General features: G+C 43.8%; 1 protein-coding gene across 1 annotated transcript in view; it reads left to right on the top strand.

Annotated features, from left to right (window-relative positions):
• Positions 1 to 23561, top strand: part of prkar2aa (protein kinase, cAMP-dependent, regulatory, type II, alpha A) — a 336630-nt gene that overhangs the window by 72868 nt on the left and 240201 nt on the right. Inside the window, exon 7 of the mRNA XM_059943985.1 lies at positions 18731 to 18975. Coding sequence (XP_059799968.1) covers positions 18731 to 18975 — 245 coding nt within the window. The remainder of the gene's footprint in view (positions 1 to 18730; positions 18976 to 23561) is intronic.

Here is a 23561-nt window from a genome sequence, read left to right as displayed (position 1 = left end):
ATTCTCTAAGAGTGAACTTTTGTTACTGACTGACTGTAATGGGGTATCGAATCAGAATCAGAATTGGGTTTAATATCACTGGCATCTGTCATGAAACTTGTGGTTTCTGTGCAATACATAAACTTACTTACTTCCTGTTCTGCCGCTGGTGTTTAGGGCAGCAATGAAGGTCCTCCATCTCTGGCAGTGTTCAGGGATGCCTTCATTGTGTCAGTAGCTTCCTCTCAGTTTTCACAACTGTCAGTTATGCAAGTCCCAGGCGGAGACTCAGGAATACTGTCACACCCTTTGCTGTTTCCATAACAATTTTGTTTGATCAATCAGGGTCGTTAGCCCTGAGCTGAGCCCCCGAACCTGGAGGACCAGTGGCCCATTCTTAGTCTGGCCTCTACCCTTTGACCTCTCAGCATGGGTGACCCTACCAAGAGCCAATGCGTAAAGCCCTGACTCCAGCCAACATAGCTCTCCAGATCACTGAGACACACAAGCCTGCAAACCTTGACAAGCTTGTGGTCCTCTTGGTAGGAAATATATTAAAAATGCTATGTAACAATAAGAAATATATATACAAATAAATAATTTAAATTAAATTTGCCAGTGCTTATACACCGGCTGCTTTAACATTTGCCAAACTGGAACTTCTCGTTTGTGCCGTTTATGCAATCCCAGGACAGAGTTTGAAGAAGAGCTCAATTTCTGGCTTGTAAGCTTGCATGAACAAATAAGATTTGTGTTCATCTGCTACTGTCTTTGGGTCAGTGCCAACTGTTGGTTACTTGCTGAGTCAAATTTTCATCAAGACAAATTAGGAATAACTACACTAATCCTTGTTATTCCAGTGGATAGAAAAAGTACATAGATACCACAAAGACAATGAACCTTCCAGGAGAAAAGAAATCCCTGTGGACATTCCAGCCCATCACAGTAAAGTGAAACAAACGGAAACATGTACATGGTCTGGGACAGAGATCTTACCACATATCTGACCCACACCCTGGATCTCGGATCCCATCACACATCTAATCTCCAACCTGGACTCCAGCTCCCACCACAATCTGATCTCTACTCTGGGCTCTAGATTCTTTCTGTCACATATCTGATCTCTACTCTGGACCTTGGATCCCACCATAATCTGATGTCACCATAATCTGGATCCCAGCTCCCACAACACATCTGATCTCAACTCTGGACTTCAGCTCTGATGGCGCACTCCAGTTCCCCACTCCAAATCCTGGTTCTGGTCACACATCCCTATTCCTCCATTCTTTGCAATTCTAAATGCCTCTTCAACACCACTATTGCATCAGCTGCCAGCACCATCCCTGGTAGCCCATTCTAAAACCCCATCTCTCTCCCCCTGCGTAAAATATCTGACCTGCACATCTCCTTTAAACTTTAATCTTAAATCATTAATTGGTGTTCACATAAACTACACGGCCTCCCTTTATTTTGTAGAAAAAAAACATTAACTGATGGAACACATTTACAAGTTGTAGTAATTTACTTGAGATCCTGATTTCCACACTCTCTGCTAACTGGCATTACTTTTGTAGAAATTATAGATTCACCAGATGTTGTTGGAGTCTCATTTACCCCTGAACCCAAGGAAATACCCTGGTTAGAAACATTGCATGTGTTTCTTTCTGAAAAAGTGGCCCCATCAAGGGGTCAGCAGTGGAAAGGGTGACTTCAAGTTGCTGTGCAGCAACATCTCAGAGGACCTGTCCTGGGCTCAACACATTGATGCAATCACGAAGAAGGCATGCCAGCGGCAATACTTCATAAGGAGTTTCAAAGGTTCACTTTTTTATCAAAGTATGTATGTAGGATAAGTCTCTGAGATTCGTCTTCTCCAGATAGCCATAAAATACAGAAAAACCATTGAAGTCGTTGAGGCCTCCTTCCTGCATGAAAATGAAAAAGAAACAAAACTCGTAAACCCCAAACTCCTCAACCTCTCCCTCACACAAAAACTAGCATATCGCCCATCCAGATACGGCAGCTAGAACATCAAACCACAAACCCCCCCTAACCCCCCCACCTCTCCCTCGCACAAAAACCTGCGTATCGCCCAACATCAAACCCCTAACCCCCCCTAACCCCCCAACCTCTCCCTCACACAAAAACTAGCGTATCGCCCACCCGGGCACAGACACAGCAGCTAAAACATCAAACCCCTTACCAGCAAGCTCCTCCCACACAGAAAACAGCGACAATAATGTCAAACACCCAACCCCTCCCTCACCCAAAAAAGTAACACCACTCACCTGCCTACATGAAGGAAAACACTGAAAGACTGAAGGACACTTATATAAACTGCAGCTCACTCCGATAATCACAGATGTATGTCTCGGAATTTTGAAAACATCCTCCATCGGCATCAAGGAGAGTAACAGCTCAAACTCGGTCCTTCCGTGGAGCCTTCATCCACTGAGAAGCGGCCTCCTGTCGGGAGTGTCCTCTGGCCCAGCACACCCTCTCCTGCGAAGCGATCTCCAGCCCAACGTGGCCTCTTGGCCACCCCCTCTCCCCCAGCCCCACCCGTTAAGAGCAACCACCGAGTTTGAAGGAGATTTGGTGGGGATGTCATTGAAGACTCTTGCAAATTGCTCTAGGTGTACTGTGGAGAGCATTTTGATTGGTTGGATCATTGTCTGGTATGGCACTTCCAGAACTGAAAGATGCTACAGATGGTTGTAGACTGAACCAGCTCCATCTGGCACAAATCTCCTCACCATCGAGGACATCTTCAAGAGGTGATACCTCGACATGGCACATCCATCCTTAACCACTCACCATCTGGGACCATAAGACATAAGAGCAGAATTAAGGAAATTTGGCCATACAATGGCTAATTTATTATCCTTCTCAACCCATTTTCCTGCCTTCTCCCCATAACCTTTGACGCCTTTACCAACCTATCAACTTTTGTTTAAAAAAAACCCAATCATGTAGCCTCCACAGCCATCTGTGGCAAGGAATTCCACAGATTCACCACCCTCTGGCTAAAGAAATTCCTCCTCATCTTTAAAGAGTTCTAAAGCGACGTCCTTCTGTTCTGAGACAGAGCATAAATTATAAAATGAAGACACATGCAGATGATTAAAAATTTAGACAAAGGAGTGAGTTTAAAGAGCACTTGAAATGAGAGAAGAGAGAAAGATTGAAAGAGCATGAAAAAAATTTGCTTCCTACACAGTATGCTGAGCCTTTAAGCTGCGAAGATTATCTGAGACCATCTTACATCGTACAGAGGTAATGCGTGAATTAAAATAGAAATGTTCAGTGATGGTATCTCAAAATAGCGTTTGCAGATTGGGGGAGAAAAAGGAAGATTAATATGTTACGATAGAGGATGCTTGGTATGAGCTGTTACTCAAAATTTACGGGCTCCATGTCTTCCCAGAACTTAGTGGTAGGTGACAATCCCTCAGTTCTGATCTCCTGTTCATCTGCTCTGTGCTTTGAGCAGCTGTGACCTGACCTCTAGATATTCCTGCCTCTCTCATTCTCTCAGATTCATAGTCATTGAGCAGTACAGCACAGAAACAGGCCTTTTGTCCCATCTAGCCCATGCTGAACTGTTATTCTTCCCAGACCCATCGACCCACACTAGGACCATGGTTCTCCAAACCCTACTCTCTACGAACTTATCCAAGCTTCTCTTAATTGTTGCAGTTGAACACACATCCACCATTTCCTCTGGCAGTTCATTCCACGTTCGCACTATTCTTTGAGTGAAGAAGTTCCCATACATATTTCACCTTTCACCTTTAACCTGTAGTTCTAGTCTCACTGAATCTCAGTTGAAGAAGCCTGCTTGCATTTACCCCATCTATATCGCCCTCATAATTTTATATAAATCTATCAAATCTCCCCTCATTCTCATGTGCTCCAGGGAATAAAGTCTTGACTATTCAACCATCCGCAATCACTCAGGTTCTTGAGACCCGGCAACATCTTTGAAAGTAAATAAGATGTCAATATATTTGAGGAGATATGTTAGACCAGGGGTTTCCAACCTGAAGCCCACGGACCACTCAGTTAATGGTAGGGGTCTATGACATTAAGAAGGTTGGGAACCTCTGTCTCTGACCATAAGACATATTCTGAGGATATGTCCTCTGGTTCTGCACTCCCCCACTATAGGAAACAACCTCTCCTCATCCACTCCATCTCGGCCTTTCAGTATTCAATAGCTTCAGTGACGTCCCCCCCACCCCCACACCTCATTCTTTTAAACTCCAGTGAGTACAGGCACTGAGCCATCAAGTGCTTCTCATACATTAACCCTTTCATTCCTGGAATCATTCTTACGGACCTCCTCTGGGCGCTCTCCGATTCCAGCACATCTTTTCTTAGATAAGGGGCCCAAAACCGCTTACAATATTCCAAATGTTGTCTGACCAATGCCTTATAAAGCCTTAACTTAGCATTACATCTGTGCTTTTATATTTTAGACCTCTCAGGGGTGTGTGCTTAGCCCACTGCTCTACACTCTCTATACCCACGACTGTGTGGTTAGGCATAGCTCAAATACCATCTATAAATTTGCTGATTGTTGGTAGAATCTCAGATGGAAATTAGATATACAGTACCTGCTATTGAGTGGTGCTGCAGCAACAACCTTGCACTCAATGAAACTGCTGATTGTGGACTTCAGGAAGAATAAGACAAGGGAACATCAACTAATCCTCAGAGAGGGATGAGAAGTGGAGAGAGTGAGCAATTTCAAGTTCCTGGGTGTGAGATCACTGAGGACTTAATCTGGTCTCAACATATCGATGCAGCTATAACGAAGGCAAGGGAACGGCTACATTCCATTCAGTGTTTGAAGAAATTTGGTTCGCCACCTAAAACACTCTAAAACTTCTGCCGATGTATCATGGAGAGCATTCTGACAGGCTGCGTCACTGTCTGGTATGGGTGGTGCTACTGCAAGAAGCTACAGAAAGTTGTAAAATTAGTCAGCTCCATATTGGGTACTAGCCTCCATAGTATTGAAGACATCTTCAAGGAGCGATGCCTCGGAAAGACGGCATCCACTATTAAGGACCCCCATCACCCAGGACATGCCCTCTTCTCATAGTTACCATCAGAAAGGAGGTATAGAAGCCTAAAGGCACACCACACTCAACAATTCAGGAACAGCTTCTTCCCCTCTGCCATCCGATTCTTAAATGGACATTGAACCCGAATACTACTTCACCTTTTTACAAAACATTATTTCTGTTTTGTACTATTTTTAAACTAACCATTTAACATGCATACATGAGGAAATCTGCAGATGCTGGAAATTCAAGCATCTCAGAGGATCTCGGTCCGGAACGTCAACAGTGCTTCTCCCTATAGATGTTGCCTGGCCTGCTGCGTTCCACCAGCATTTTGTGTGTGTTGATTTAACATACATATACGTACTTACTGTAATGGACTTAATTATTTTTTCATTCTATATTATTATGTATTGTATTGAACCGCTGCTGCTAAGTTAACAAACTTCACAACACAAACCTGATTCTGATTCCTCTCCAAATGAATACTAACATTGCATTTTCCTTCCTTGCCAACCTGCAATTTAACCTTTAGGGAATCTTGCACAATAACTTAGTGGATTTGCGCCTCTGATTTCTGATATTTCTCCCCATTTAGAAAATAGTCTACGCCTTTTTTCTTCCTGGAAATGATCATGCCTATTGACCCTTAAAGCTCGGTACAGACATTGCTTAATAGCGCTTTGGCAACACATCTCGAGTATGACTCAGTTGTGTCACTTGTACTGAACAGCTGCTACACTTGCACTGACATGTGTAATGAGAATGTACAGGGGTCCCACACATCCCATTGCCAGGCTGTTTGTTCTATTTAGGTGAGTGTCCGTGGGAAGCTTGCATGACTTGCCTCGATGATCTCTGAATAAACACTGAGAATCCTTCAGCAGCCCACCTTTGCAAATTATGCTATTTATTGCACACGATTTAGCAATTTGCTTGTTTAAGTACATGTGCCTTGCAGGATTCTGATCCTCTGTCATTTCTTCTTTTTTTTATTGGCATTTTCTACAACAGTACAGATAAGAAAAAACCCCAAACCAAAATAAAAAAATTGATACAGAGCAAAAATAAACATAAAATAATAATATAATACAAAAAAGATAATTGAGAAAGCACTCAAATTGAAGTCATATAAAGTTAGTATCCTCCCCAAGCCCCACAACAAAAAAAACTCCAGACCAACCGCAACACAATATAGAGAATATAAATCAGGACATTCAAACCCCCAAAACTGTAAATACACTTGAAAACAGAAGATAATAATGCCTACTACCAAAAAAAAGAGCTGCAAGTAAGGGACTGAAAAAAAAAACCCTTAATTAAGAGGAAGGTTATGAAAGTACTCAATAAAAGGTCCCCAGACCTTATGAAACTTTATATACAAATTAAGAATTGAATAATGAATTTTTTCAAGGTCTAAACAGGACATAATATCATTAAGCCATTGAGCATGTGTGGGCGGGGCAACATCTCTCCATCTAAGGAGGATTAAACGTCTAGCCAGGAGAGAAGCAAAGGATAATATTTGACACTTAGTCGAACTCAAACGTATATCTGTCTCACCCAAAAAACCAAACAGAGCAGTTAAAGGGTTAGGTTCTAAGTGGTGATTCAGAATACAGGATAAAGTTATAAAAACATTTTTCCAAAAATTTCTCTAAGCTAGGACAGGACCAGTACATATGAATAAGAGAAGCCTCGCCCCTTTTGCATTTATCACAAAGCTGACTAATATTAGGGTAAAATCGAGATAATTTAGATTTAGACATATGGGCTCTATGAACAATCTTAAACTGTAAAAGGCAATGGTGAGCACAAAGAGAGGTTGAATTAACCGATTTGAGAATCGAGTCCCAAATCTCATCAGATAAAGAGATATTTAAATCATGCTCCCAAGCCATTCTAATTTTATCCACAGGGGCACGCCATAAGAATGCTAATTTATCACGAATAAATGATATTAAACCTTTACCCAGTGGATTAATAGAAAGAAATAAATCCATAACATTTTTCTCGGGCATTTCAGGGAAGTTAGGAATTAAAGGATTAATAAAGTGTCTAATTTGGAGATATCTAAAAAAATGGGCATTAGGCAGATTGAACTTAGCAGAGAGCTGTTGAAAAGATGCGAAGCGATTATCGATAAAAAGATCTTCAAAATGTCTAATGCCCTTCCTATACCAATCATAGAAAGTTGAATCATACATAGTAGGTAAAAAAAGGTGATTATGTAAGTTAGGACTAGAAAGGGAAAAACCATAGAAACCATAACATTTCCTAAACTGAGCCCATATTCGCAAAGTGTGTCTAACAAGAGGATTAACAACTAGTCTAGAGAAAATACTAGGGAGTGCAGAGCCAAGAAGTGCAGAAATAGATAAATCTTTAGTGGAACTCAACTCCATTGCCACCCAATTAGGGCACTCGGGTTGGCTATGAAAAAAAGACCAAAAGGTATGTTAGCTGCCCAATAATATAAACTAAAGTTAGGTAAGGTCATGCCACCCTCTTTTTTAGATTTTGAAGATAAACTTTATTAATTCTAGAATGCTTATTCTTCCACAGATATGACAAAATAATAGAGTCTAAGGAATCAAAAAAGGTTTTAGGAATAAAAATTAGGATTGATTGAAATAAATATAAAAATTTAGGAAGAACATACATTTTAACAACATTAATACGACCTACGATCCTCCGTCATTTGCTTCTGCAGGTATTGAGCCCACAGGTACCGCTAGCCATCCAGCAGCTCACACTCAGAGACTCAGGAGCCAGAAATCTAGAGTAACATGCACAAAATGTTAGAGGGACTCAGCAGGGCAGACAGCACCAAGTTTAAGTTCACATTCAGTTTATTGTTTTTCAACTGTACACATGTATACAGCCAAACGAAACAACGTTCCTCTGGACCAAGGTGCATAACACAGCCCATATAACTCACTCACAACACATAAAATAATATTGCAAATAAATTAACACGTAATAAGGTGCTTTTATGACATAGGTTAAAAAAGTAAACAGTATAACACTATGTGATGAGACCTGGGTGCTGGCGGGGTGTTCAGTAGCCTCTTGGAGGGGAATAAACGGTTGAACGTCCCCGAAGGAGTGTCTGGGCCCAAAACATTGTCTGATTATTCTCCATATACATGGGTCACACTTAGATATCTTTCATCAGTCATGAACTACAAGGTTAAAACAAGTAGGCTTTTCCCAACTGAGATTGGGTGGGACTACAACTGGAGGGCATAGGTTAAGGGTGAAAGGTGAAATGTTTAAGGGGAACATGAAGGAACACTTCTTCATTAAGAAGGTAGTGAGAATATGGAATGAGCTTCCAGTGCAAGTGGTGCATGTTCAAGAAAACTTTGGATAGGTACATGGATGGTAGGCTATGGTCCCAGTGCAGATAGATGGGAGAAGGTAGTTTTAAATGGCTTGGCATGGACAAGATGAGCCTGTTTCTGTGCCATACTTTTCTATGATTCTATGAGTCTATGACTGTATCTCTTTGTTTCTGCAGAGGATGTCACCAAGCTAGTCCCTCACATATCCTCAATTGCCATGCAGACATTTTCCAGAAGGCAGATTTTAACCCAGAAAATAAATAAAACTGCAGATGCTGGAATCCAAAACAAGAACAGAAATGCTGGAATATCTCAGTCAGTGGAAGTGGTAAACACAAGAGATTCTCCAGACACTGGAAATTCAGAACAACACACACAAAATGCTGGAGAACTCAACAGGTCAGCATCAATGGAAAGGAATAAATAGTTGACGTTACAAATAATTTGGAAGATGTGTAAATCGGATGATCTTGTCACTGATTAGCTGTGTGGTGAACTTCGTGTGTTTAGGTCTGGAATTTTGCTTGCATCGGCTCATAATAGGATCGAGGTCCACACAACCAATAAGTGACGAGATTTCCTCCCCACATCACAGATAAGTTTCCAAACAGCTGACTGAAAAGTACATAACAGCCAAGCATTCAGAGGACACACCATAATCAACAGTTTACCGACAAAGTCACTTGCTCAGTGACAAAGAGTTTGCAAGTAAGTTGCCAAGATTGGAGAACAACTCTACCCAGATAGTTGATTTGGGCTGAGACCCTTCATCAGTACTAATGAAGGGTCTTGACACGATGAATCAACTGTTTATTTCTCTTCTTAGAATCTGCCTGATCTGTTGATTTCCTCCAGCATTTATTGTGTAATTTAGAGAATCCAGTGCAAGATTCTCCTTTGTCAGAATTGGCAAAGAGAGAAAGCAAGTTAGAGGCAGTTCCTTAGTTACAATGGAGTTCCATTCATTAGAACACTCTGTAACCTGAACTGTTGGTCAGTTGGAAATGAACAATGACAGTGTGTAGGAGAGGATTTCAGAAACAGCTATGAGGAGAGAATGGCTCCCAGTCTGCCTCATTGACTTGGTGAGTGAGCAAGGGAGTCAGGTCAACGCTCCCAGCTCCGCTTGTTTCATAGCTGTTGTGGCTCAGAGGGTGGTTGGGAGAGAAGGCATAGGGAAATGACCCATTCTCACCAGGCAGAAGATGCCCTGTAGCAGCTGGCAGATCCATCCCTATTCATGCTGCTGATCTCCCAAGCACTCGTTGGTAGGTACAGGGAGTCTATATGTTGAGTTTTTGTAAACTGACCTGTAGCAGAGGAGGTGGAGTGGTGGCAGTGTGTGGAATAAATGGCACGTCTTCCAAGATAGTGTGGTGAGACACGCTGAAGTTTTGCAGGGAACTACCAAAACTACTAACTATTCCGTTGAATGTACATTTTCTGGACTAAGATCACAGCAATCGCAGCCTGCAGTTTCCCTTTGAGAGCTGTGCTTTTGAACTGTCTGTATGACCTGGTGTTTTTGTGGTTTTTGTGGTATCCTGAAGGATTTGGTGAATTGGACTCTGGTGAATGCAGGTATGGCTGCAGCGGCCATTGCTGGCGCGAACTTCGGGCCAGTTTGAAGGGGGCAGGGTCTGGGCCTGAGAGGGAAAAATGAACCGGAGTTTAGCCGATTTAGTGTTGAGCCAGTTTCAAAGATTAAGACATGGTGGCCGAAGGCAAAGTGTTCAGCTTACTACTCTGAGACTTTACTTGCCTCATTTTTTCATGGATTTTATTGTGTTTCTTTATTCTGTAGCTGCCTGCACAAAAATAATCCCGAAGATTGTATATGGTATACATATAATGAATTTACTTTGAACTTTTTGAACTTTGGAGATGATGAAGCAACTGACTGGACAGTGAGCTCCATTGTCTGTGTCCTTTATTACTGATGTTGTCCATCATCTGGGCCATGCATCTCATTGCAGCTAGTGTACCTTGACACAGCCCCTAAACACTTGTTCACATAGATGAGTATTACAACCAGGGATTTTGATCAATTGAACTGAGAATTTTTAGCTGTGAATCACATGCTCCTTTTTTTTACATTGTAGAGCTCAAACAACATGAAAAATTGTAAAGCATGAGAAATAAAAATTCAAAAGCTGAAATGTCAGCGGTTCAGAAGTTCATCTCCCTTTGCTCAGTACTTGGTTCACCCAGGTTAAAGCCTGTGGTCTTTTTGGAGAAGTCTCTATTAGCTTTGCCCATTCCTCCTTGCTAAGTTGCCCAAGCTGCGCCAGGTTAGTTGGGGAGCAGCAGTGGACACCAATCTTGTGGTCTTGCAGAGCTGTGCAACTGGGATACATTTAGGACTCTGATTGGGTTACACAAGGATATCAAGTTTTTTTCTTTCAACACCACTCCATGATTGCTCTGGCAGTGTTTTCCTACCCAGTTTAAGCCTTTTGATAGAGGCTAGCAGTTTTTTATCCAGGACATCTCTGTATTTAGCAGCATTTATCTTCCCATCAGTTCCGAAAAGATTTATAATCCCTGCTGCTGTAAGGTATCCCCATAACATGATGTTACCTGCACCATGCTTTACTGTATGGATGGTTCACCTAGCTGATATGCAGTATTAGATTTATATCACATGTAAAACTAAAAAAAAAGCCTATCCTTGCACATAAAGACTCTGCAAAGCATCACGTAGAAGTTAACGTGAATTTGTGGAAGAAGGCCACTTGTTTGGATGAGATGAAAGTTGTACGATTTGGCCTCAACACTAAGTGGTATGCCTGGCATAAATCTAATACTGCATATTAACCAAGTAACACCATTCCTGCTGTAAAGTATGGTAGAGGCAGCATCATACTATGAAGATGCTTTTCAGCAGCAGTGACTAGAAGTCTGCCCATAATAGATGGGAAGATGAATGCTGATAAATGCAGAGAGATCCTGGATAAAATCCTGCCAGCCTCTGCCAGAGAGCTTAAACTGGGGAGGAAGCTTGCCCTTCAGCAGGACGATGGCCCAAAGCACACTGCCACCTCAACGATGGAGTAGCTTCGCTTGATGTCCTTGAGTGGTCCTGTCAGAGTACTATCCTTAACCTGATCGAAGATCTCTGACAGGACCTCGTGTTTGCTGTCCACGGCCGCTCCCCTACTAACCTGGCACAGCTTGTGCAATTTAACAAGCAAAAATGTGCAAATCTTGTTCCATCACACTGTGCAAAGCCAATAGAGACTTGTCACAAAAGAGTACTGACTGTAACAGCTGCAAATTTGGTTCAATTAAGTACTGAATAAAAGGGAGATGAATACTTTTGAACTGCTGACATTTCAGTTTTTGAACTTCCAGTTTTTCATGCTTTACAAATTTCCCTGTTTTTTTTTAGCTCTACTGTGGGAAAAAGGAGCATGTGATTAACAACTCTCATTTAATTTGATCAAAATCCCTGGTTGTAATGTGAATAAAGAGGTGGGGCTGAATATTTTTGCAAGGCACTGTACCATGAGGCAGAGGGTACAGAAGCCTGAAGTCCCACATCACGAGATTCAACAACAGCTATTTCCCTTCAGCTATTTGGTTCTTGAATAATCTGCGCAACCCTAATTACTAGGGTTGGGCAGCACTACGTCCACTTTGATCACTGTACAGTAGAACTGAGTTTTTTTGTTTGATCTAATTGTGCCCTTTTACTTGTAAAAAACGTGTATTATTTATGCTTATGCTTTTCTTGTGAATGCTGTGTGCTGCTGCTGCTGCGTGTAAGGTGTTTCATTACACCTGTGTATACATGCACCTGTACCAGTACATTACTGTACCAGTAATTGGCAATAAACTGGACCTTGGCTGAAGTCTGTGTAACATTGTATAGTGTGGCCCACTGCTGATTTTCCGGGATATGCTGAATATGCAAATAAAGAGAAAAAATGTTGGAGGAAAGGGTTAAATTGATCTTAGAGTAGGTCAAAAGGACTAAACATCATCATGCACAACTTCGTGGAGTGAAGGAATGAGAAATTCTAGTTCAGGTTTAATTATCATTCAACCATACACACACATACTGCTAAACACAACATCTGGGGCAGTACATATCGTGCACACTGCACAAAGCGCATATGGTTACGATAGCACACACAGCCACAAAGTAATATTAGCACAGGTCACTAAGTGGCATGACCTGAAGATTGATGGTGCTTGGGTGGCTGTCCTGGAGCCACATTTCTGCAAGAGCAAGTGCAGAGCAGTTCCTCATCTCCTGCTGGGTCAGCTGCAGATGAAGGCAATCCTACTTGTCTTCCAGGGAGCGAACACTGGAGAGCAGCACTGACAGGAGAGCCTGCCTGCCCAGGCCAGACCCCAATCCAGCAAGGTTTCCAGCGCACACGTGCAATCTCTGTTCTCTCTCACAATAGGGTGAGTAGAGGAATGTCAAGCACTAAATGGCCAGTCCTGACACAAACAGAAAGAAAGAGAGAATTCAGTATTGAGTCCTGCCTGCTAAAACACATCCTACAGAAAATAAGGAATTGTTCCTCACAGTATGTATGGTACAGCACACCATATAAGAGAGGTCAGTTTTAATCTGACACATTTTACTTCTTACTAGCCAATGTTTGTAATATGCAAATTTCCACCTAATTGAGCCTGAGAGTTATGCTTGCAGATTCCACGTTGTATAGTTCAGTGATGCAACAACAACAATATCATTTCTGCTCTGCCTGGTTCTTAAAACATTTTCAGCTCAGCTTTTCAGAAACATAGTCAGTGGAATTAACAATAGAAGACACCGAGTTAGCAAGTGACCTAGAGCATAGAACAGTACAGGCCCTTCAGCCCATGATGTGGTGCTGACCTTTTAACCTACTTTACGACCAATCTAACCCTTCCCTCCTACATAGCCCCCCATTTCTCTTTTATTCATGTGCCAATTGGAATTTTGCCTCCACATCTAGCAGGGCATTCCATGCACTCACCATCCTCTGATTCAAAATCTTACCCTCTGAAGTCACCTGTTATTCTTTCCTCCAATCACCTTAAAATTTTGTATTAGCCAATTCCATCCCGGGGAAAAAGTCTCTGGCAATCCACTTGATCTATGCCTCGTATACCTCTATTAAGTCGTCCCTCATCCTCCTCTGTTTCAGAGCTCACTCAACCTATCCTCAGAAGACATGCTCTCTAATCCAGGCAGCATCCTAGTATATCTCCTCTGCACCATCTCTAAATCTTCCACATCTTTTCTATAATGAGATCTTCAGACTGGAGACCATAAGTTCCTTGGTATCCACATCACTGAGGTCCTCACGTGGTCTGTACACATCAGCTGTGTGGTGAAAAAGGCACAACAGCACCTCTTTCACCTCAGACGGTTGCAGAAGTTTGGTATGGTCCTCCAAAGACTAACAACTTTCTACAGGGGCACAGTTGAGAGCATCCTGACTGGCTGCATCACTGCTTGTTATGGGAACTTCCCTCAATCGCAGGATTCTGCAGAGAGTGGTGCGGACAGCCCAATGCATCTGTAGATGTGAACTTCCCATGATTCAGGACATTAACAAGGACAGGTGTGTAAAAAGGGCCTGTAGGGTCATTGGGGACCAAGTCATCCCAACCACAAACTGTTCCAGCTGCTGCCATCCGGAAATGGTACTGCAGCATAAAATCCAGGACCAACAGGCTCCAGGACAGCTTCTTCCACCAGGCTATTAGACTGATTAACTCACGCTGATTTGAGTGTACTCTATGTTACATTGGCTGTTCTATTTATTATAAATTATTGTAGCCCCCGGTAAGCCTCCGGCTCGCTCAGCTCGCTTCCGTCTGGGAGGGCAGCCTTCGGCCCCGCCAAACTGGGTAATCAGCTGGTGTAGACGCTGTGTGATGTCCCCACCAAACCCAATAACAGACAGTACACCATATGTGATTTAAATGATTACACTTTATAGATCTTACTGGAACTATGTGCTTAATAGAGATAAGATATAAAAGGAAAAGTAAAAGGCGCCAAGCTTATCAAAGTTCAACCACTTTGTGCACAACTGTTGGAGCTCAGTTACTGAAGTCTTCTTGCCACCATTCGATCCCCTCTGACCTCCTCGACCCGCCGCCTGGGACCAACAATGCTGGTCGACCAGACGCTCCACACGCATCTGTCCTCATCTCTTCTCCTCACCGAAAACCCTGGGCCTCAGACCCCCCGCTTGGGGTCTGTTCCGTTGCCCAGTTTACAGCATCGCGTCTCCTCTCTCTAACCCCATCGCACCTTCTCCCCCACAGTCCGCGAAACAATAGCTTACAGACCCACAAGAAAGAATAACGTCTATCCCAGTTGGTTAACAAATGAATACAATTCTCGTTATCAGTAATTATAACCACAAGCTTCAAGAGAAAGCTCTCTCTCACCAGTTAACATAACAAAGAAGCATTTTCACTTTTAAAATAACAAAGAAGCCATTTTATTAGCCTTAGCAGTAACATGAAAGAAGAAACCCCTTACATTATTATAAATTACTATGATTGCACATTGCACATTTAGACGGAGACGTAACGTAAAGATTTTTTACTCCTTATGTATGTGAAGGATGTAAGAAATGAAGTCAATTCATTTAATTCAATTCAATATTCCAATCTAACCAGGCTTTTACAGAGCTATAAAGTATAGATTTATATAAGAAATTCTCCTGATGTTGGGATGTGTGTGTGTGTGTGTGTGTGTGTGTGTGTGAGAGAGAGAGAGAGAGAGAGAGAGAGAGAGAGAGAGAGAGAGAGAGAGAGAGAGAGAGAGAGATATCAAAGTTTCCCATAAAGGAAATAAAATCCTTAGGAACAATAATATATTGTGAATTGGAGTGGAGGGAGAAACTCAGTTAAATTAATACTGTATTGGGCAAACTGCTGGAGCTGAGAAAGGGCAAGTGTTTGCTCTCTGCCATTGTACCTGAACACTACCTCACTACATTATTTCTATTTTTGCACTACTTACTTAATTTAATTGCTTAAAAATATATGTATTTACAGTAATTCAGTTTTTTCTCTATTACTATGTATTGCATTGTACTGTCGCCACAAAGCTAACAAATTTCATGACGTATAGCTGTGATATTAAACCTGATTCTGATTTTAGTTCTGCTGGGCATTAGCCTTGGCTCTGTAAAGATATTGTTGGTGAGATAGTTGAGGAGTTAGTTGAATTTTCCAAAGTTCTCTCAGTTCACGGAAGATCCCATTAGACTGGCAATCACAAGAACACAGCAGGTATCAGACTTGTTTCCTACTTGATGCTTTGAATGAACTTGCTTATCATCAATCATGGGGAAATATTAGCAGCAATGATTAAAGATTTACTCTACAGAATAGTACAGGACCATGCAGATCATTTGGCCCATGATATTGTGTATGATGATGTTTGGTCCCTTTAACCTATCGAGGATCAATCTAACCCTTTCCTCCCACATAGCCCTCCATGTTTCTAACCCTATGTGCCTTTCTAAGAGTCCCCTAAATGTCTCAAATGTATCTGTTTCTGGCAGGGCATTCCACACACCTACCACTCTCTGCGTAAAAAACCCCACCTCTGACATCTTCTCTACACTTTCCTCCAATTGGTTTCAGTATGTTGCATATTTTAAGGCAGAAGTAGATGGATCTTTAAGAAGTAGAGATATGTATACCGTATACATACCTTGATAATAAATGGATCTTGAACAATTTGGAATTGGGGTGAAAATTGGATCACTTATGGTTTACTCAATGGGGGAGCAGGTTTAGGTGACTGAGCAGTGTACTCAATAGACAATAGGTGCAGGAGTAGGCCATTTGGCCCTTCGAGCCAGCACCGCCATTCAATGTGATCATGGCTGATCATCCACAATCAGTACCCCGTTCCTGCCTTCTCCACATAACCCTTGACCCTGCTATCTTTAAGAGCTCTATCTAACTCTTTCTTGAAAGCATCCAGAGAATTGGCCTCCACTGCCTTCTGAGGCAGAGCATTCCATAGATCCACAACTCTCTGGGTGAAAAAGTTTTTCCTCAACTCTGTTCTAAATGGCCTTATTCTTAAACTGTGGCCTCTGGTTCTGGACTCCCCCAACAGCGGGAACGTGTTTCCTGCCTCTAGCGTGTCCAATCCCTTTACAATCTTATATGTTTCAATCAGATCCCCTCTCATCCTTCTAAATTCAAGTGTATACAAGCCCAGTCACTCTAATCTTTCAACATTTGACAGTCCCGCCATCCTGGGAATTAACCTCATGAACCAATGCTCCCTTCTCAATAGCAAGACTGTCCTTCCTCAAATATGGAGACCAAAACTGAACACAATACTCAAGGCGTGGTCTCTACTCCTGCTTCTAATGTGCATGTACATTCTGGCCCCGTAAATATGTTTCACTGTCAGAGCTTGGTCCACACTGCTTATCCTTCCTTCTCTGTCTCTACCTAACATCCACCAGCCACTAACTCCCAATTCCATATCTGCGCTCCCCCTCTCTCTATCCTCACCCGATTTCATTGATCTCACCAGCCCCTACCTCACCCCTCCCTCTCATTTCTTTATGCAGGTTTTTCCCCCCTCTACGCACTTCAGCCCTAATGCAGGGGCTATGCCTGATACTTCGGCTTTCTTTCCTCCTCCACAAAAGTTACTAGACTCACCAAGTTCTTCCAGAAGTTTGTTGTTTGCTCCAAGTTCCAGCATCTCCTGTGCTTCCACACTGCATTTCTCCACTCAAAGTAGGTCCTTGATCCAAAGAACCATCTGGACCACCATTTCATTCTGTCACCTACAGGTAAATTCTTCCTTAGCTTCAGAACAAAGGACATAGCCCAGGATTAAGTCCTGTGGACCACAATGCCCTATTGAGTGAATAAATTAGTAATCAAATGTCCTACTCATCCTATCTTTCCACTTCAGGTTTCTTTACAGCACACAGGCAATATCACTTATAGTCTGAGGAAATGAGAAATCCCACAATCACGCAATTCTGGTGTTTCACAGCTGGAGTTGGGAGCAGGGGGAGGGTGAAGACCAGAGGAGGACAGCCAAAGACCAACTGGTTCCAAGGTCACCCTGAACTGGTTCCTATAGTGCATGTCAGATTAATATCTCATGACCGACAATTGTCCTGGAGCTGTCAGTGGTCACCATGTCCTTTCTTTCGTGTTTCTGCAAAGTGCTGCTTTACATTGGGATTTTGTTCTTCAGTCTGGCCGTGGGAGCCTAAATTTTAAAATTTTTAGATGCAGCATCTGAAAGAAATGGCTCTAAGACTTACTTTTTTTTTTGCATATCACAGAAGATATTATTGTAAAAACGAGATCTGTTGCTAAAAAAATACAATTTCAACATTGCTCTTGACATTTTCATAAACTGCGTGATGATTTCATTTTAAATTAGATGCAAATATATCTGTCAACGGGATTTGCTTCGGGAATGTCACTCCTTGCCTGTTGAATCTTCCTATTTTGTTTTGATATTTTAAACATCTTTGCATTTAAATAACCTTATCATTATTAGTAGTTTTAAACGCAACTTGCAATATTTGATGAAGAAAGATTTGCACAAGCGTTGCCCGTGGAGATTTTTTTTAAGGCCACAGGAATTCCCGTTTTTTTGTAAGGGATCTCCCTTGTTTTTTTTAAATAGCAGTCACCATAGCAACAACGGAGGGTAAGCCAAAGGGGCTGTCCGTGACGTCAATGGCGAAGCTGCATCGCGATTGGTCGGAGTGGAGGGGAAGCGTGAGAAGGGGGGAGGGTGATCGGAGGAGCGCGAGGGAGAAGGGGCGGGAAAACCGAGGGGCCGGCCCGCCGTACTTACTTGAGGGTGCGGCCAGTCGTGCGGCTCTCCCCCCGCGCCGATTGGCCCTCGCGTCGGCCGCCAACTGGCTGGCCGCCACGCCAATCAAGCCGCTTCCTGCCAACATGTTTGATTGGGCGGCGGAACAGACCGGGGCGAGTGAGCGAGGGAGAGCGCGCGTCCAAGTGAACAAACGGGGCTAGAGGCGGAAAATAAAGGAGATCACATATTATAAATATATTTAAAATATATATTATAAATAGATTGTTTATAAATCCTAAATGAAACAATTTAAAGTTGTGCAATAAAATAGATTTCCCCCCCTTCAATGGTGCGATAGTGTTTTGTGGAGGTAAATGCGGACTAATCGGCTGCTAATCGGAAAGGTGTCGGTGTGACAGCGCTGCTTCATCGGCCGTCGATCCAGTGAGTTGGCGGCGGGGTTGAGGAGGGAGGTAGGGGGCCGTCGACTAATCGCTTGTCTGCCTGTACCCGCCGATCGATCGGCCGCTGCCTGCCCGTCAGCGAAGGATGAATATCGAGATCCCGCCCGGCCTCACCGACCTGCTGCAGGGCTACACCGTGGAGGTGCTCCGGCACCGGCCCGCCGACCTGGTCGAGTTCGCCATCCAGTACTTCACCCGGCTGAAGGAGAAGGAGGAGCAGGCCGAGGGCCGGCGGCCCAGCGATGCCGACGCCGATGCCATGCAGACCGAGTCCAACGGGGACAACGGCGACACCGACACCGAAACCGACAGCGAGTCGGACTTTGAAGGTAAAAAGCGCCCGGAGCGGCTCGGCGCAAATCTATGAGAAGGGGTAGGGTAAGGAGAGGAATGGGGGAAGCGTAGGTGGAGTGAGTGAGGGATGGGGGAGTGCGAGTGTAGAGAGGGAGGGAAGGGGGAAGCGTAGGTGGAGTGAATGAGGGATGGGGGATTGCGGGTGCAGAGAGGGAGGGAAGGGGGAGTGTGGGTGCAGAGAGGGAGGGAAGGGGGAGTGTGGGTGCAGAGAGGGAGGGATGAGGGAGTGTGGGTGCAGAGAGGGAGGGATGGGGGTGTGGGTGCAGAGAGGGAGGGATGGGGGTGTGGGTGCAGAGAGGGATGGTGTGGGTGCAGAGAGGGAGGGATGAGGGAGTGTGGGTGCAGAGAGGGAGGGATGAGGGAGTGTGGGTGCAGAGAGGGATGGGGGTGTGGGTGCAGAGAGGGAGGGTGTGGGTGCAGAGAGGGAGGGATGAGGGAGTGTGGGTGCAGAGAGGGAGGGATGGGGGTGTGGGTGCAGAGAGGGAGGGATGGGGGTGTGGGTGCAGAGAGGGAGGGATGAGGGAGTGTGGGTGCAGAGAGGGAGGGATGAGGGAGTGTGGGTGCAGAGAGGGATGGGGGTGTGGGTGCAGAGAGGGAGGGATGGGGGTGTGGGTGCAGAGAGGGAGGGATGAGGGAGTGTGGGTGCAGAGAGGGAGGGATGGGGGTGTGGGTGCAGAGAGGGAGGGATGGGGGTGTGGGTGCAGAGAGGGAGGGTGTGGGTGCAGAGAGGATGAGGGAGTGTGGGTGCAGAGAGGGAGGGATGAGGGAGTGTGGGTGCAGAGAGGGAGGGATGGGGGTGTGGGTGCAGAGAGGGAGGGATGAGGGAGTGTGGGTGCAGAGAGGGAGGGATGAGGGAGTGTGGGTGCAGAGAGGGAGGGATGAGGGAGTGTGGGTGCAGAGAGGGATGGGGGTGTGGGTGCAGAGAGGGAGGGATGGGGGTGTGGGTGCAGAGAGGGAGGGATGAGGGAGTGTGGGTGCAGAGAGGGAGGGATGGGGGTGTGGGTGCAGAGAGGGAGGGATGGGGGTGTGGGTGCAGAGAGGGATGGGGGTGTGGGTGCAGAGAGGGAGGGTGTGGGTGCAGAGAGGGAGGGTGTGGGTGCAGAGAGGGAGGGTGTGGGTGCAGAGAGGGAGGGATGGGGGTGTGGGTGCAGAGAGGGAGGGATGGGGGTGTGGGTGCAGAGAGGGAGGGATGGGGGTGTGGGTGCAGAGAGGGAGGGATGAGGGAGTGTGGGTGCAGAGAGGGAGGGATGGGGGTGTGGGTGCAGAGAGGGAGGGTGTGGGTGCAGAGAGGGAGGGATGAGGGAGTGTGGGTGCAGAGAGGGAGGGATGGGGGTGTGGGTGCAGAGAGGGAGGGATGGGGGTGTGGGTGCAGAGAGGGAGGGTGTGGGTGCAGAGAGGGAGGGATGAGGGAGTGTGGGTGCAGAGAGGGAGGGATGAGGGTGTGGGTGCAGAGAGGGAGGGATAGGTAGAAGGAGGTCAGATATCCAAGAGCACCATGGCTTGGGATGTTCAGAGTAATGTTGATGGGTTGTATTGGCAGCAATTGAAGGGAAGGCTGTACTATAGGAGGATGGGAATTTGGGTATACTGTACAGGGCAGGGAGTGGGCAGTCTGTGCAAGGTGATGATGAAGATAAGGGGAAGAAGAGAAGAATCATTCTATTGGAAACTGCGGAAGGTATGGATGACAGAAGTGGGAGCAAGGAGGATTTACTGGAAAATAGTAAGGGGAATGAGTGAGTAGTTAAAAAGGATTTGGAGGAAGGTCACCATGGAAAATCTGGGGAATAATTACAAGGAGGAATATTGGGCGAAGGAAGAGCAAAAGGATTAGAAAGGAAAATGAACAGATTGTAGGGAAGAAATGACTGTCCAACATACTTTGATCGGAGAAGTGTGGGGCATTGGAGGGAAACTAGTCAATGAAGAGGTGGGAATGAAATGTGGAGCAAGTATTAAGAATAATTGGGTGATGGAGGCATTAGGAAGTCTAGAGAAACCAGAAAGGATGATTTGGGATGACAGGGAGGGGAGCGGTCTACAAGGAAAATTATCACATGCTTAAGTAAAGAAGGAGAATGTGAAGGACCTCTTGTGGGGCAATGGCTTTCATGCAGGGAAGTTGCGCAGAGATCAAAGGTCACCCATGATCCTGAATGAATGGACAAGTATGTAATGGTTCTGTACTGCTTTTTACTTCTGATGAGTGGGTGTGGGATGAGAAAATGAAGGGCTAAAGTTATCCTTTTTTTGGGATTAATTGCACTGACAGCACTAGTGTGTATTGCCAAATCTTAGATGATAAAATACGGAGTTAGGAAAAAGGAGCATTAATGGATAATGGTCAACAGAGAGATGACGTTAGTGTCTGAAGAAATCGCATATATTTTGAATGTAAAAGACAGATAAGGAGAAAGTAAATGTAATGTAGAAAAACATGAAATTTGAATATATGTAAAAAAAAGATTGGATTAAGAATTGCTACAATCTTTGGCTAAGTGCAAATTAACCTTGTTATATTATTTTACTTCTGATTTTATAATTTGAGGTGACATTCAGTGCATTTGAAGTTCAAGTTTAGTTGTCATTCAGCCATCCATGAATACAGCGGAATGAAATAGCGTTCATCTAGAGCTAAGGTGCAAAACACTTTACCAACAGTCATACACTGCTCAAGGCACATACAACACATATAAGATAGCAGTAAACATACAGTCACAACACAAAAAATATAATACAGTCCAAGTCCCTGAGTGTCAAGTCCTGTAGAATAATGGTATATGGGTGTTGTTGGCAAGAGCATGCCTACAGTGGTCCGATCGTCTAGTGCAGAAATGGACAAACGCAGTCCAGCCTGTCTTCTACTGAGCGAACACTGGAGGGCAGCACTGACGGGAGGGGACAGCTCCCAATCCAGCAGGACTCCAGTCTGCCCGTTGAGCCTCTGCTCTCTCCTGCACTGCCTCTGGTGTCAGTCCCCTGGGTGGCTGCAACAAGTGGGGTGCTGGTTGCTTGCAATTCAGTGGTAAATTCTACAATCTATTGAACTATCTTCACTTGATAGAAATTAAAATCGGTAATACATCTGTGGTTTGTTTCTCTCTACAAATGTATGGTTAGATTTGGAGCAATGTAATAAAACAGCTGTTAGTTTCCTTGAAGTATTAGTCCAATTCAAGCATAAGTATTTTTGTTCAGAGAGGGTTGGAAACGCTGCCATTATTTTGTCATGGGATCATCATGTGCAAGACCAATTCTTGGAGTTGCGTCATTGCATTAAGTGTTTGGCATAGCTTCTCCGTGGTTTTTGATAAAGGCTGGACCCCTTTTAGCTATGTTGTCTCCGGAGGTCATTCTGAGCTCTTTGACGTATTGTCTCAGAAGTAGCATTTATTTTACCACTCTTCCTGCAAGAAGTAAAATACATTTGTCTGTGTTTTAATCCATCTGTTGGGCAAATACTTCGTCAGTTCATAAGTGATTTGAAAAATATGTTGTGATAAATTGCTGCAGAAAAGCAAAAATGAATAAGCTGGTGTCTTAGTTTGGCCGCCTTGATGTCTTCAGATTATTTATGGTAACATTTAAGATTACCTTTAACTTTCCTCCACCAAGATGAAAACTTGCTGTAACTCATCCACATGGTTGAAATAGTACACCCATTTTGGACAATTTATGCTGAGACCAATCCAAACACATTGATGTACAGAGAGGGGCAATTGTTTTTATTTTGGAAGCTATCAGCCTTTTAATTTTTCAGGGCAGATTGTTATATATATTCAGAATTTTAGCATGGACGAACAATTATTTATTGCCAAGCAACTGGTGATCACCTTACTTATGTTTCTGAATATTTTAGTAGTTGGCCTTCTAGTCTTTTATGAATTACAACGTGGTGTCATTACTTGAAAAACATTCAAGTAGCAAAGCTCAGTTCTAGCATAACTTTAATGAGGAATTGTAGACTGCTTGAAAATAAATTTCTGTTTGAACTAATGAAAACCAAATTCATAGGTAGTGCTCTTGTGTTCAATGCACAATATGGAGTAGACTATTGATAGTGGATTTGTTAAAAGGTGTTACTGGTGACCATATTTGACTTCAAGCTGCTGTGTTTAATTATATCCTTTTGTGCTGTTTGCAGCCAATTGAAGTGCCAAATCCTGATATGTATTTCTGTCAGAGACGAAATGAATTTGAAACTGAGTAAAGCAGTCTTAGCTTGGTTGCAGTAATGTTGCTTAGTCCTAACCTGAGAGGATTGAGTTTTATGTTTGCGTAACATTCAGTTTTGTTTGCCTATTGTTCTTTTGTTTTCTGTGTGTGATAACGAATAAGTATTTTGTTATAGGCCCAGAACTACTGAGACCTGAACGCCCAAATCCATTTGGTCTACCTGAGAGTATCAGTAACTTTTCAGACTTTTTTATTCTATTGTGTCTTAGTTTTTGTATCTTTTGAATCAGAATCAGGTTTATTATTGCTGACATGTTGTGAAATTTGTTGATTTGCAACAGCAGAACAGTGCAATGCATATATATATAAAGTAAGCAGTGCAAAA

The sequence above is a fragment of the Hypanus sabinus genome, chromosome 19, assembly GCF_030144855.1.
Source record: "Hypanus sabinus isolate sHypSab1 chromosome 19, sHypSab1.hap1, whole genome shotgun sequence".
Lineage (NCBI taxonomy): Eukaryota > Metazoa > Chordata > Chondrichthyes > Myliobatiformes > Dasyatidae > Hypanus > Hypanus sabinus.
This window is presented reverse-complemented; position numbering and strand designations above follow the sequence as displayed.